This window comes from Chiloscyllium punctatum, chromosome 39, assembly GCF_047496795.1.
Source record: "Chiloscyllium punctatum isolate Juve2018m chromosome 39, sChiPun1.3, whole genome shotgun sequence".
NCBI classification, from domain to species: Eukaryota; Metazoa; Chordata; class Chondrichthyes; order Orectolobiformes; family Hemiscylliidae; genus Chiloscyllium; species Chiloscyllium punctatum.
The window spans coordinates 19,948,267-19,961,953 of record NC_092777.1 but is presented as its reverse complement, the minus strand read 5'-3'; the positions used below and the strand labels follow the sequence as shown (position 1 = coordinate 19,961,953).

At 39.2% G+C, this 13,687-nt stretch overlaps 1 protein-coding gene across 1 annotated transcript in view; it reads right to left on the bottom strand.

The window, feature by feature from the left end:
- Positions 1–13,687, bottom strand: part of glp2r (glucagon-like peptide 2 receptor) — a 65,074-nt gene that overhangs the window by 29,456 nt on the left and 21,931 nt on the right. The window contains exons 3-6 of the mRNA XM_072558256.1: positions 10,990–11,094; positions 6,641–6,780; positions 4,238–4,344; positions 745–901 (exon numbers count right to left, since the gene is read on the bottom strand). Coding sequence (XP_072414357.1) covers positions 745–901; positions 4,238–4,344; positions 6,641–6,780; positions 10,990–11,094 — 509 coding nt within the window. The remainder of the gene's footprint in view (positions 1–744; positions 902–4,237; positions 4,345–6,640; positions 6,781–10,989; positions 11,095–13,687) is intronic.

Here is a 13,687-nt window from a genome sequence, read left to right as displayed (position 1 = left end):
CAACACACTAAAATGGCGCCTATTGAACTTGAAAGACCCGATACAGACAACAAGCAAAACTAATGTCATTTACAAAATACCTGCAAGAACTGTAACAAACACTACATTGGATAAACAGGCAGAAAATTGGTCACCAGGATACATGAACATCAACTAGCTGCTAAACAACATAACCCTCTCTCACTAGTATCTTTACACAGAGATGAGGAAGGACACCACTTCGACAGGGACAACACATCCACCCTAGGACAAGCCAAACAGAGACACCCACGAGAATTCCTAGAAGTATGGCATTCCAACCAGAAGTCTATCAACTAACAAAGTGACTTGGACCCCATTTACTACCTCTGAAAAAAAGAACAGAAATGATGTCACCACAAGAAATGACATCACCAACCCAAAGAAACCCAACCATATAAGTAGAAAGCAGGAAACATCAGCAGTGCTTCGTCTGGAGGCTCACTAAAGATGTTACTTAGTATGGTGACAAAATGTCTGAATGTGAACCTTCCAGCTCAGTGAGCAAACCTACATCCAGAACTCATTGGTTGTAGAATCATTCATTTCAAATTCACTTGGATTAGTTTGGTAATTGTACAAGTGAAAAGAAAGGAGAAATAGACAGGAAGAGACAAAGAGATGTGTTGCTTACAACAAAGGAGAGACATATATCACTGTCATGAGTGTATTTGCTCTAAGATGGTTTAAAGCTCTGTCACAGAAGATAAAGGATATCAAACTTACCTTGGTGTCAAAATATGACTTCCATCCTATTTCATCATCCGGGCGTTTGGAGTAAGTATTATTCAGGAACATGTCTTTAACGAGGACAGCCAGTGCTCGCAAAATAAAGGAAGCAAATAAATTCATATGGATGTAGTTTCGAGTACAATGCAGCTTCCTACAAAAAAAACAGGTTGGATAAACCAAATACAGCTACCAGATCTTTCTTTCAACTCCATATAATCTGGATAAAATTGAAACTTCAATACAGATGGGAAAAACAAGCATTCTCATGGAAATTCTTCCAATGTCTTGTTCCAAATTTTACTGTTGTGCTGTAACACTAATAGGTTCATTAACATAGACATGTAGAGTAGGACGTTGGCTGTGGTCGCTGTTATACATAATTGTCAAAGCTAAAGCTCTGTACAGTTCAAACTTTCTGTTATTAGAATATATTTGGAACTATTTCACTTCCTCAAAACACAAGCCTTAATGAAAGTCTGGTGTAACCAGGTTTTGTTTGGGGAGAGGAGTGGGGAGTTTGACTTGAATCCAGTGCAAACCCATATGTGGATTTTCTTGGATAAAATATTTTATGCTCAACAAGGAAAATATCTATTATTTTACATAGTCCAGAGTTCTTTTAAAATCATTCAGAGGATGTGGGCGTCATTGCAGGGACCAGCATTCATTACCCATCCCTAATTGCCCTGACGGCACTTGAGAGCAACCACATTGCTGAGTCTGGAGTCACAGACCAAGTATGGATGGCATACCAAGTATGATTTCCTTCCTGAAAGCATCTTCGAAAACCACATAGGTTCTTCTGGATAATTGACATGGTCAACATTAGACTCTTGTTTCCAGACACTTATTGAATTCAAATTCTATCTGTTGCTGCAGGACTCAAACCCGGATCCCTTGAACATTTTCTGGGTCTATGGATTAACAGTTCAGCGATGATACCACTCGGCCGTTATTGCACTTTTAAAACCAGATTTTTATTGAACTCAAATTCTACCATTCAAACCCAGCTCCCTAGAACATTACCTGCATCTTTGGATGAATTGTACAGCAATAATACCCTCCATGCCTCACCTCAAAAAGTGGCAGAAGCATAATTTGGTTCTGGAACATTGCTAAAGCTATAAGAAACAGCTTTTATGGATTAAAAGGACCAGTGAAGAGACGTAATGTTCAATGAAGACTCAAAGGTTAGGGCATTGACTGGGTAAAGTCAAAGTTTGAAGAGGTAAGGTGCAATCTACCTCAAACTAATGACAGAAAGTATCAAACGTCGATAACGAATCAACAGTGGGAAATACTTGACATGAGCTTGTAGATTGTAAAATAGATACCTACTAGATAAAAAGGGAAGGTCTCAAAGACGAGAGCTTCAAAGATGAATTAGGACATTAAAATTAAGTGAAACAAAAACGTGATGTTTGAAATAATAAAGTTGTGAGGATATTGAAAATAGTACCATGGGTAAAAATGAGCTTACCATAATGAAAAGTGAAGAAGGAAATGGCCAACAGAGAAACAAAAATAAAAGTGTAGATTTTCATTAGCATATAACAATGAAAATGGATAATTAAATGATGATGAATGGGCAATCTACTTGTGAGTACAGAACCAGTGGCATTTAGATATTTAACTTTGACTTATACAAGTGAAGTTGGACGAGGAAGATGGACTTGTAATCATTTTTGGAGGTCACTGTGTAAAGGGAATTGTCTGAAATCATTCGCCAAGATGTCATTGGATGCTGGTGGCATTAACACAATCCTGTTAATGGAGGGCAGAGGGGAGCTAACAGAACCAATGGTCACAATTTTCAATCCTTCTGAATGAGACTCAAAGGTTAACTAATCTAACATTTTTGTTAGAAAAGTGTCAGAAGCATAATTTGGTTGCGGCAAACTGCAAAAAAATCATTAAGTAAAGAGCAAAACAGTGAGCTTTGGAGATAATAAGTGGCAGCCAACAGAAATTGGTTTGATAAATTTAGTGCAATTTGTGGAAGAAACTGGATATATGAAAGAGATTCAGTAGATTCCACATGTGTGGACTTTCAGAAGAAGACTTTTTTTTTAAGATGCCTCACAGGCATCTTAAGTGAAGAAATTAGCCAATTCTTTCAAAAGGAAGAGTAGAGGCTTTTGTAAGTGTGAAAGGGATTGTCATTGATTTCAGAAAGGTCGAGCAGATGAACAGAATGCTTTGCCATTAGATTACTACTTAATATGAAATATTCAAATAGATCAATATTTAAACCATAGAGGAGGGAGCAGCAAAATGGGATTGGTTTTGTGTTATTTCACCAAAGAGGTACATAGTTTTTGCATATCAAATCTATTTCTGATTTGGTCATCACAATGAGTATTTTATGTGCTCATTAAGAACAGAGATGTCATTTTCGGAAAAGAGATTTTAGGTTCCCAATTCATGTTGATAAATTATACATAACACCCCCCTTTACATGCTACTCCATGTGTGCTACATAGCACATATGTGAATTATAATCACATGAGCAATATTATCCAGACCAGCAGCTATGTAACTACATTGTTACACAAATGGAATTTTATCCCATTCTCAGAAAGAAGTTTTGGTTTTATGCCATTTCCTCATTTTACCTCATGGTCATCTCTGTTATCTTTTCATGTAGACCTTTTCAGCATGCAAACAATTAATTACTTCCTTTGTACAGTAAGAAAGAAATGGTATTATTGTTATGTTAGACGGAAGAGACTATTCTAATGAAGGGTCACAGGACAAGAAATGTTAACTCTGCTTTCTCTCCACAGCTGCTGCCAGACCTGCTGAGCTTTCCCAGTAATTTCTATGTTTGTTTCTGATTTTCAGCACCCACAGTTTTTTCTTTTTTTTTTGATGGGAGATTTACATCACCAGTTAGAACATAGAACATTACAGCGCAGTACAGCCCCTTCGGCCCTCGATATTGCACTGACCTGTGAAACCAGTCTGAAGCCTATCCAGCACCAGGGACCCAGGTTCAATTCCAGCCTTGGGCTACTGTGTGTGGAGTTTGCACATTCTCCCTGTGTCTGTGTGGGTTTCTTCCGGGTACTCCGGTTTCCTCCCACAGTCCAAAGATGTGCAGGTCAGGTGAATTGGCCAAGCTAAATTGGCCATAGTGTTATCTGCATTAGCCAGAGGAAAATGGGTCTGGGTGGGTTGCTCTTCGGAGGGTCTGTGTGGACTTGTTCGGCCGAAGGGCCTGTTTCCACACTGTAGGGAATCTAATCTAATCTACTCTATTCCATTTTTAGCCATAGGTCTATCCAATGACCATTTAAGTACCCTTAAAGTTGATGCAAGAGTTCTCACATAATACTGGTCATTTATGCTGTTCAAAGATTTCAGAATGCCCTTGCCTTGTTTTACAAAATTGGGTCAATATGTAGGACAATAAAACTAGAATAATATTAAATATGACTAATTCCAGCTATAAATTAGGAGTGTTTAACAAGAACAGACAACAAACCTAAGCCAGAGCAATATCAGCACAGCCAACAAGAGTGAAGCCAACGAGAGTGAGTAACCCACAGTGTAGATCAATTGCAGAGCTTTCAGTGAACCATGTTGATTATTCTGCAAAGATACAACAAAGTAAAACAACAATGTGGCATTATTAAGAACAATATGAGCTGTGCTTCCCTTTTCTGAATAATTGGCTACAATAAATGCACCTTCCTACTTTTGGAAGAGTACACCTTTCCTTCAAATTGTTTATTGAGAAATTGAGGTGAAGAGCCAACACTCAAACTTTTACATTAATTTTCAGTCACCCGGGAAAAAAAAAAATCAGCATTTATTTAGATTTACATTACAGTGTGGAAACAGGCCCTTCAGCCCAACAAGTCCACACCGACCCGCCAAAGCGCAACCCACCCATACCCCTACATTTACCCCTTACCTAACACTACGGGCAATTTAGCATGGCCAATTCACCTAACCTGCACATCTTTGGACTGTGGGAGGAAACCAGAGCAAACCCACGCAGACACGGGGAGAACGTGTAAACTCCACACAGTCAGTCGCCTGAGTCAGGAATTGAACCCGGGTCTCCGGTGCTGTGAGGCAGCAGTGCTAACTGCTGTGCCACCGTGCCGCCCATTATCACTCCAACGTGTTGCTCAGAACGTGTTGCTCAACTCCATGCTTGAGTTACTGTAGTCTTTGCATTGAAGATATTCCTACAATGCGGTTACATGGGAAGTTTCAGCATTTTCAAAGTGTGACAGTGAAAAAAGCCACAAAAAATATATCATAGTCAGGATGGTGTGATAGATGGAAGAGAACTTGCAAGTGGATCTTTTTCAATGAAACTGCTGCCCTTGTTCTTCTCAGTGGTTGAGGTTGTGACTGTGAGGAATCTACACAAAACCCAAACTCTAGTCTGCTTGAGTACACATGGTATTTAAATTTGGGCCCAGTTCAGCTTCTGGTCAAAGATGACATCTCCAGACTGTTGACAGTTGGGAACTGAGGAATGGTAATGCCACCGAAAAGCAAGGACAGGTGGGTTAGCCTGTCTCTGGTTGGGTATGGCCTTGGCGAGCATTTGTGTGACACAAAAATGCCTTGCACAAATCAGTCAAAAAGAGTGAGAGAGAAGAAGATGAGGGAAATCAAGACATTGTTCTTATGAAGATATCCTGAGTAATTTTAAGATAAATCTACGGTGGTAAGGAATCTGCCTTCCTGCAGCATGCATCAAAAACCTATCATTTTATGATATTTTGAAGCATACTGAGGACACAAATAACTCCTGTTTCATAAACACCTATCAGAAAATTACATTCATCACATGTATGCAATTTAATACCTTATCTTGATGTCAGATACTCCTTTTCATTATATAATGTGACACATATAAAATGTTATTCAAAGTACTTACTAATCAAGATGTTGTTGATTAGCACAACAATGCACATCTGTTCAGTAAACTCCAGAAACTTCAAACATTAAAAGACATCCCCAATCTCTGCCATGTTAGTGTTACAACCAATTATGCAAAGGGAGTTGGCTCCCCTTCTCCTAAGGTGAAAGTGAGGACTGCAGATGCTGGGTTTTGTTTCTCTCTCTGCTTTTCTGCTCGGCTGTTAATATACGTTCATTTGTCTATTCCTAAGTCTGCTTCATTATCCTTCCAAGTTGCCAGTTGTAGGTCATGTTCAATATGTACAATTTATCACACAAGTCTTTTTTAACCAGGAGATCAAATCTTAATGATTATTTACTTAGTATGCTGCTTTGTAGCTGTATTATTTTTATTGGCATATGCTATCATATAAGTGTTCAAGTATTAAAATAGGATCACGTTGGAAAATAGTTTGGCAAGCATTGCTTTAATATATTTGGATAGCAAAGGTTGACAAACCTCAGTTTTAAAATGAACAATGGATTCAATAATAGTGGCCATTTTTGGAAGTGAGTTCCAAACTTCTAATGCCCTTTTTATTTGCTAAGACCCAATGAACAACATTGTGAAGGAACAGTACAATGACAGAAGCATATACAAAACAGTACAGCATTAGAACTTTCATACGATGAGTCAATAACTTCATGAGAGAGACTAGGAACAAATCTGAACATTATTTTTAAAATTAAAGCTAATATGCCTAAGACTCAATTGTTTGTTTGAATATAGATGCTAGTGCAAGGTTAGCATTTTCAAATGTTTTGGCAGAATGAAGGCCAAATGGAATTATAGATTTTCTGTACCTTTCTGGAATATGGTTATCCTGAACTAACCAATAACACTGTCTGGAGTCTGTACATTGAAAAATCTTTGTTTCAAGATGACTGATAAAACCAAGTATTGCTGTGGCAATATTTGCAATTTACAAAATGAATAAAATTTACAAGCATCCTGATGTTTTACCTTCTTCTGGACCTCCTGGTTGTCTTCAGAGCATTCAGAATGATCCCGCCAGACTTCAGTAGAATTTGAGACTGTCATCCAACTACCGTTATCCAGGCAATACCTGTAGACCATTCCTGTGCTTCCTGCATGGAAGGACACTGCAGTGAAGTAGATTGGAGACACCAAGGTTGAACTTTAGGAATTTGTAGATTTAGACAGGAGGCCTGGCAGCACAGTTAGTCAGTCGTTAGCACTGCCATCTTAAAACACCAAGGACCTGGGATCAATTCCAACCTCAGGCGACTCTCTCTGTGGAATTTGTATATTCTCTGCATGTGTTTCCTTCGGGTGCTCTGGATTCCTCCCACAATCCAAAGATGTGCAAATTAGGTGGATTGGCCATGCTAAATTGCCAATAGTGTCCAGGGATGTGTAGGCTAGGTGCATTAGCCGTGGGAAATGCAGGGTTACAAGGACAGAGGTTGGGGGTGGGTGGGGAGGTGTGGTTCAGGGTGGGATGCTCTGTGGGGATTAAGCTTGGACTTGATGGTTAAATGGCTTGCTTTCACACTATAGGGATTCTATGATAGATAAACAGATGGCATTACAGTATGAAGATTTTAAAGAAGACCCAACTCCTCGGAGGAGTGTTCCTTGCTAAAGGATGCAAAAATTTCTACAGCATATTTTCAGGGAATTTATCCTTGATTTTCCAGGATATTACTTGGCTATGAGAGAAGGGTTGGTGGAGGCTAGATGTTGGGATGTATCCAGTCTACTGCTGCGGTAATCATGCAGAGGGAAGCAGACTTGATGTACCGACTACTCCGTTCCTGTCTGTCAATTTTACATATCCATGGAACATAGGAGCAGGGAGTAGGTCAGGCCTTCTCTGACCACAAACAAAGAAATGGCTTCTTTCCCATTCACCTAACACCCCACTGACCAAATGTCTTGCACTCGATGTACATCTGCATTTGCTCAGATGTTTGGTACCTATTACAAACAAAGAACATTTGCTGCAAGCAAAACTTCCCCTTGCTGTGGTCTGGAGATGGCAAAGATGGAGAGGGTCTCTGGCTTTAGTGAAAATAGCATTGTATTTCAATGCCAGAAGTCTTACACCTGAAACTGGCACATATAGTTTGCAATGGGGGTGAAGGAGGGTGGTGTGTACTTTGCAGATCTATGGTTCATGGAGGAAACTGCACATGCTAAAATCAAGTCAGTCAGATCCAGTTTTCACTAGGGGAATGTCCTGAAAATGGTACATGGGTTTAAACTTTTCACATGAATTGCAGAGCTCTGTTGAGCTATGCTCGTCTATCTAAACCAATGGCTCTTTATGGCATCATGCCAATTTATGTTAACTTGTGCACCCCTCCAACCACATTATGCCCTTATACCCACCATTCCAACTCACCCTGTATCCTCCATGGTAGACCTTAGGACCAATGCAGAGATGAAATAAGACAAAGCTCTAAGTGTATATTGATTTATGAACTGTTTCAAATGAATGATCATTCATAAAAATCCCTTCACTAAATTTTTTTCCTCAACTACTTTATTCCTTATAAAATAAGCATTTGTATTCATTTCCCCACTTTAAATGCATTAGAACCAGTTGGAAATTCTGAATTGACAGGCACCACACTGTGTTAGGTCATGACTTTACTCATGATTACTTGATAGGTAGAGTAAAATAGCATGCACTGATTTCTTTTTTAAACTTGAGAAGGTTACTCAAAAATTGAAAGACCAAAAGATTTAAATAACTTGACAACTTGACATTAGTCTTGGAAGCTTGACTGTTTCAATGAGTTAATCCACTTTTTATGCACGTTAATGTTAAACTAACCCAGAGGGTGCTTGGCTTTTCCCTTTTAGGATATTATTTTGAATAAGGGATACATTTGGAAGATGTTAAAGTTACCTATGGGAAATATAAGTTACCCTCAAGGAAAAATCAAATGCCTTTGAGTTAGTTCAACATAGGCCTGAATGTGCATAAAAAGAAGCTACACTCACTGAAACGATCAAGATTTTATGGGACCTTTATTAAATATTATGGCCTTTTAATTGTTGAGAAAGCTCCTTATTGTTTAAAAGAAAAATCAGCTTGCTAGTTCTCTCTGTCTGTGGCCGAATGCCATAATCATTAATGGATTGGTAATTTCTTGACTTAATATTACTATATTGGGATGTCGATCAGTTCACAGTTTGTTTGAAAGCTCGGAGTCCTTATAAAGTCTTAAATGTGGGGAAATGTTGGGTAGGGTGCACGTGTTAGCCCTTAGTTTGGATGGCACTATAAAGGGCCATAGAATTGGGTAGATTGGTGAGGAGTGCATGAGGGGCCATGGGCATTGGTAGGGGATGAAGGGTCCAAAGGATCATTGATGGTTGAGTGAAGTGGTGTAAGTTGGCAATGGAGGTTAAGGGGGAAGATCACAGGTTGACATGGAGAGTACGAGGCTGCACTGGAATGGATAAAGAACCAGAGGGTGGCAATGAGGATACAAGGGTCCTTTGGTGTAAGTGTGGGAGGTGGTAGGGGGAGATGCTCAGAGATGGCATGATTTTGGGTTAGGCACATTGGGACTTCAGGGAGGGTGAGGACACCTTTGATGCCCACATCCTGTGGGTGAATAACTGGCTAGGCCAGCATTTATTGTCCATTCCTGACTTCCCAGGGGGCAGTTAAGAGTCAATCACATGTGGGTCTGCAGTCACACGTAGGCCAGACCAGGAAACAATGGCAGACTTCCTTCCCTAAAGGACATGAGTGAATCAGATGTGTTTTCCTGACAATTGACAATGGTTTCATGGTCATCATTAGACTCTATTTCCAAATTACAATTGAAGTAAAATTCCACCATCTGCCATGGTGGGATCCGAACCCAGGTCCCCCAAACATTAACTGGGACTCTGGATTAATAGTCTAGTGAAAATACCACTAGGCCATCTCCTGCTTGAGGGGCAAAGGCTGGATGTTTAATCTTCTTTACTGTCTTTGAAAAGCTGGACTCGAAGTTCAGGATCACTGAAGAGTGTCAGAAACAGAGCCTTAACTCTGTTTAAGAAGGATGAGCTTGACCTATGCAAACAATTGACCTCTGGAAAGAAAATTTGAGATGCTGGGATACTGTCGCATATGTGGAGCCAGAACATTTCCTGATCTGCTGGTACTTCAGATAGTGAATGTAAATCTGAGTTGCAAGGAATAGTGGGCAGGCACTGAGAAGTGGGACACAGCATGACTGATGGAGAAATCTGTGGTTGCCTTACCTCTTGCTAAGCCATGCTCAGTATGAGTACAGTTTACACCAGTGCGCACAGACAAGTTTTATAGCTGCCTTTCATTGTAATCAATTCTACAATCAGTCAATCTCATAAAAGCAGTCAGTTCACGGATATCGAATTTTGGAGCATTTCTGCAGAAGTTTCAGCTTAATCTGATTCTTGCTGTACGTAGACATGTTATTGGACCAAGAAAATGAAAAGTTATCAGAGGTATTCAGAAATGTGGAGTTGAGGTTAGAGCCAGAGCAGCTGTGACTTTATTGAATGGCAAACAAGCTCAAAGCACTCAGTGGCTTAATCCTGTTCCCTCTAGGTTTTGTATATTTTCATCTTGCATTAATTTGGACAGAATTGTCAGACCTGCATGGTGGCTCAATGGATAACACTGTTGCGTCACATTGCCAGGGGCCTGGGTTCAATTCCAGCTTTGAGTGACTGTCTGTGTGGAGTTTGCATATTCTCCCTGTATCTGCATGGGTTTCCTCTGGGTGCTCTGGTTTCCTCCTACAGTCTAAAAATGCTAAATGCCCATCGTGTTCAGGGATGTGTAGGCTGGGTGCATTAGTAAGGGGTAAATGTAAAATAACAGGGTAGAAGAATGGGTCTGGGTGGGTTACTCTTCAGAGGGTCAGTGTGTACTTGTTGGGCCAAATGGCCTTTTTCCCCACTGTAGAGATTCTATGAACAAAGAACCACCAAATCTCAAAGAGAACAGCAATTTATACTCTACTGGGAGCAGGGATAAGATGGGGAATGTGAATTATATCTTCTGTTGAAGACGTGATTTATGGAGCATTTCTAGGGATAAGTTTAAAGGCAGGTCATGGCTCTCTTACTCAGAGAGAGGAGAAAATTAAATACACTGTTGTCAGCAAGTTGCTTTGTGAATCGTGCCTGACTGATAAAGAACAACAGTTTGTTGTCTCAAGATACATTGCCTACAATTGGCAGAGAGTTCAGTGGGAAACAAAAGGGAATAAAAGTCAGAGATATTTCCTCTTCTCAGATGCTGGTTCAAGGGTATGAAATTTGTAGAAATTAAAGAGAAATTATTTGAAGCTTACCTGGTTTAATCCAAGGGAGATACCAGGGGCAGGGTTCTGATACATTTCCTGGGAGCGATTCTGGCCAGCAGACAAATTGGTCAAAGCTTCCATTACAAAATATTCCTATTTGGAAGGAAATATAACTCAATTATTCAAGTTGCTGCAGAAAAGCTCCATCTAAACCATATGTACATAGAGGAATGTAAATTAGAAAAGTAAGCCATTCAGCCCCTCACACCAGCTCTGCCATTTGATGAGGTCCTGATTGAGGTGAACCATGGTCTCGGCTCTATTTTTCTGTCTGCCCTGTACCCATCAACCCTATAAAACTTGACTCCATTGTTGATTCAAGGAGTTAGAATTAAAATAGTAACATAAGCAATTGAGTTTTAAGGCTAATGAGCTTCAAGATCTCAGACTCAATTTTGTGACGAATCTTTTATTGCTGGTCATTTCTTATGGATTTCAAGCCAGATGAGTGTGACATAGTCTCAGTTCAACTCCAACAGAAGTGAATCCCCACCAGTGACTGCACAAAAAGCTCAGGACTGTGCCCACTGTAGGAAATGTAAAACTCGAGGTCTGAGATTGAGGTTAAGGTACACTGTGGAAGACAATAGTAAACATAATATTTCCTGTACTCAGTAAGCTGTAGTGAGTTAATATTGAATTAATATTTATAATTCCCCTGTTGAGGTGACAGACATCCGTTCTGCAGCTTGGAAGAGCAGTCACATTGAATGCTCATTCTTAGTGTCCTTAGCAACGGATTGGTGAGATGGATGTGGATATATTGCTTGGGTCAAATTTAAACATTTCATCAAACATGACTACAAATGAAAGACTGTTCAATGTAATTAGAATGTAAGGAGCAATTATTTCAGAACTGGATTAATTAATTTATGGAATTTACTATCCAACAACTTGACTAATGCGATTTAAAAAAAAATAATGTTAGGGTCATCGTTGGACCTTGAGATTTAATTTTACTTTATTTATGTGTTCATAAAAACATGACACACTTATGATATATCCTTTTGTTCTCCAATTTAAGTTTAATTTAAATTTTAACCAGGGAGAAATGTTTAGTCTGGTTTTCATTTTTTTCTCTCCAAACATCTTTTCAAATTTTTTTCTGAACAATTTCTACAAAGGCATCTCACAGTAATAACCTGGGGTTTGAATAATGATTGGGGACTTTATTCATTTGTTTCAATTTTCAACATCTGTTTCAAGAGCTGTGGACTACCATCTCATTACTTTCTCTCACTTCTAGCTTTAAGTTAGTTTCTGTATTCATAAGAAATTCAGTTCTCATTTCTACTTGGCTGATTTAAATGCAGGAAGTGTTCTAGCACAGTGGTGGTGTTGTTGCCTCTCAGCCAACAGCTCTAGGTTTAAGCCCCACTTGAGCATTTCATTGCCATGGGAGGATCCATTCATAATGTTAAAAAAAGGATGGTTATAATCCCACTAGAGGTAGGATAATGTAGCCCGATGTCAGAGTGGGGGAGATTCCTGCTCAGCCATACTGCAGAGGGCAATGGAGAACCATTTTGCCAAGCACATGATGAACCAATCCAATGGAAAACCATGGTTTTCAATATCTTCTGAAGAGTATGATACCAGGAGGAGGCTCCAGTGTCAGAGGATTTCACGCCCATTGTAATTGAATAAAGCAACAATACATTCACAAGGAACTGAAGTGATTCTTTGTTCCATAAATATAGAGGGTGACAGTTAATGTTAAGATAGAGTGGAGATGAATATTGACGTTTCAGCAATGAAAGGTGGAAGCCGATTTTCTTCTTGTATGTTCTGTTTGCTATCAACTTACTGATTAACCATTTACTCAATTTAAGGAGAACCAAGATTATTTTAAAATGGTTTGACTATTACTAAAACAAAAAGGCACATATTGTCATAACTTTTTATCTCATGCTCATCTGGACAGTTTGCAAGAATACCAATTCAAGGGGCAAACCAACAGATGAAAGGAGAGTGTTGATTAGTTGGTAAGTAGCCCCTGATTGGTCGAGGCATTGCTGTAGAAAATGCACCAGTTAATGTTAATTGATAGTTAGCAGTAATACCCTGAGCAATCTCAGAAAATTTGCCTAATTTAAAATTTAAATTCTAGAATATATCTTCCTTTCCAGCAATATTCAAAGTCTGTACAGACTAGAATACAGGTGTCACACTATCTTAGCATCATATAATTAAACATTTTAACTATGTGTTTATGCAGTTAGGTGCAGATATCATGCTAAATAGATTATATATTTCCAGAGTAGTGACAAGGACAGCTTAATTCTGTTCCTATTCTCCAATACAACATATATTTATTTTGTATCTGAAAGAGATTATAATCTCATAAAGATAACTAAACATTAAAGAAAAATTATTTCACTTTTGTTTTAAGATTATTCTGGCTCTGGTAGAAGGTTTGTAGCTCAGGTTGAGGTTTATGGTGTAGGTTTGCTCGCTGAGCTGTAGGTTTGATATCCAGACGTTTCATTACCTGGCTAGGTAACATCATCAGTGGCGACCTCCAAGTGAAGCGAAGTTGTTGTCTCCTGCTTTCTATTTATGTGTTTGTCCTGGATGGGGTTCCTGGAGTTTGTGGGGATGTCATTTCCTGTTGTTTTCTGAGGGATTGATAGATGGCGTCTAGATCTTTGTGTTTGTTTATGGTGTTGTGGTTGGAGTGCCAGGC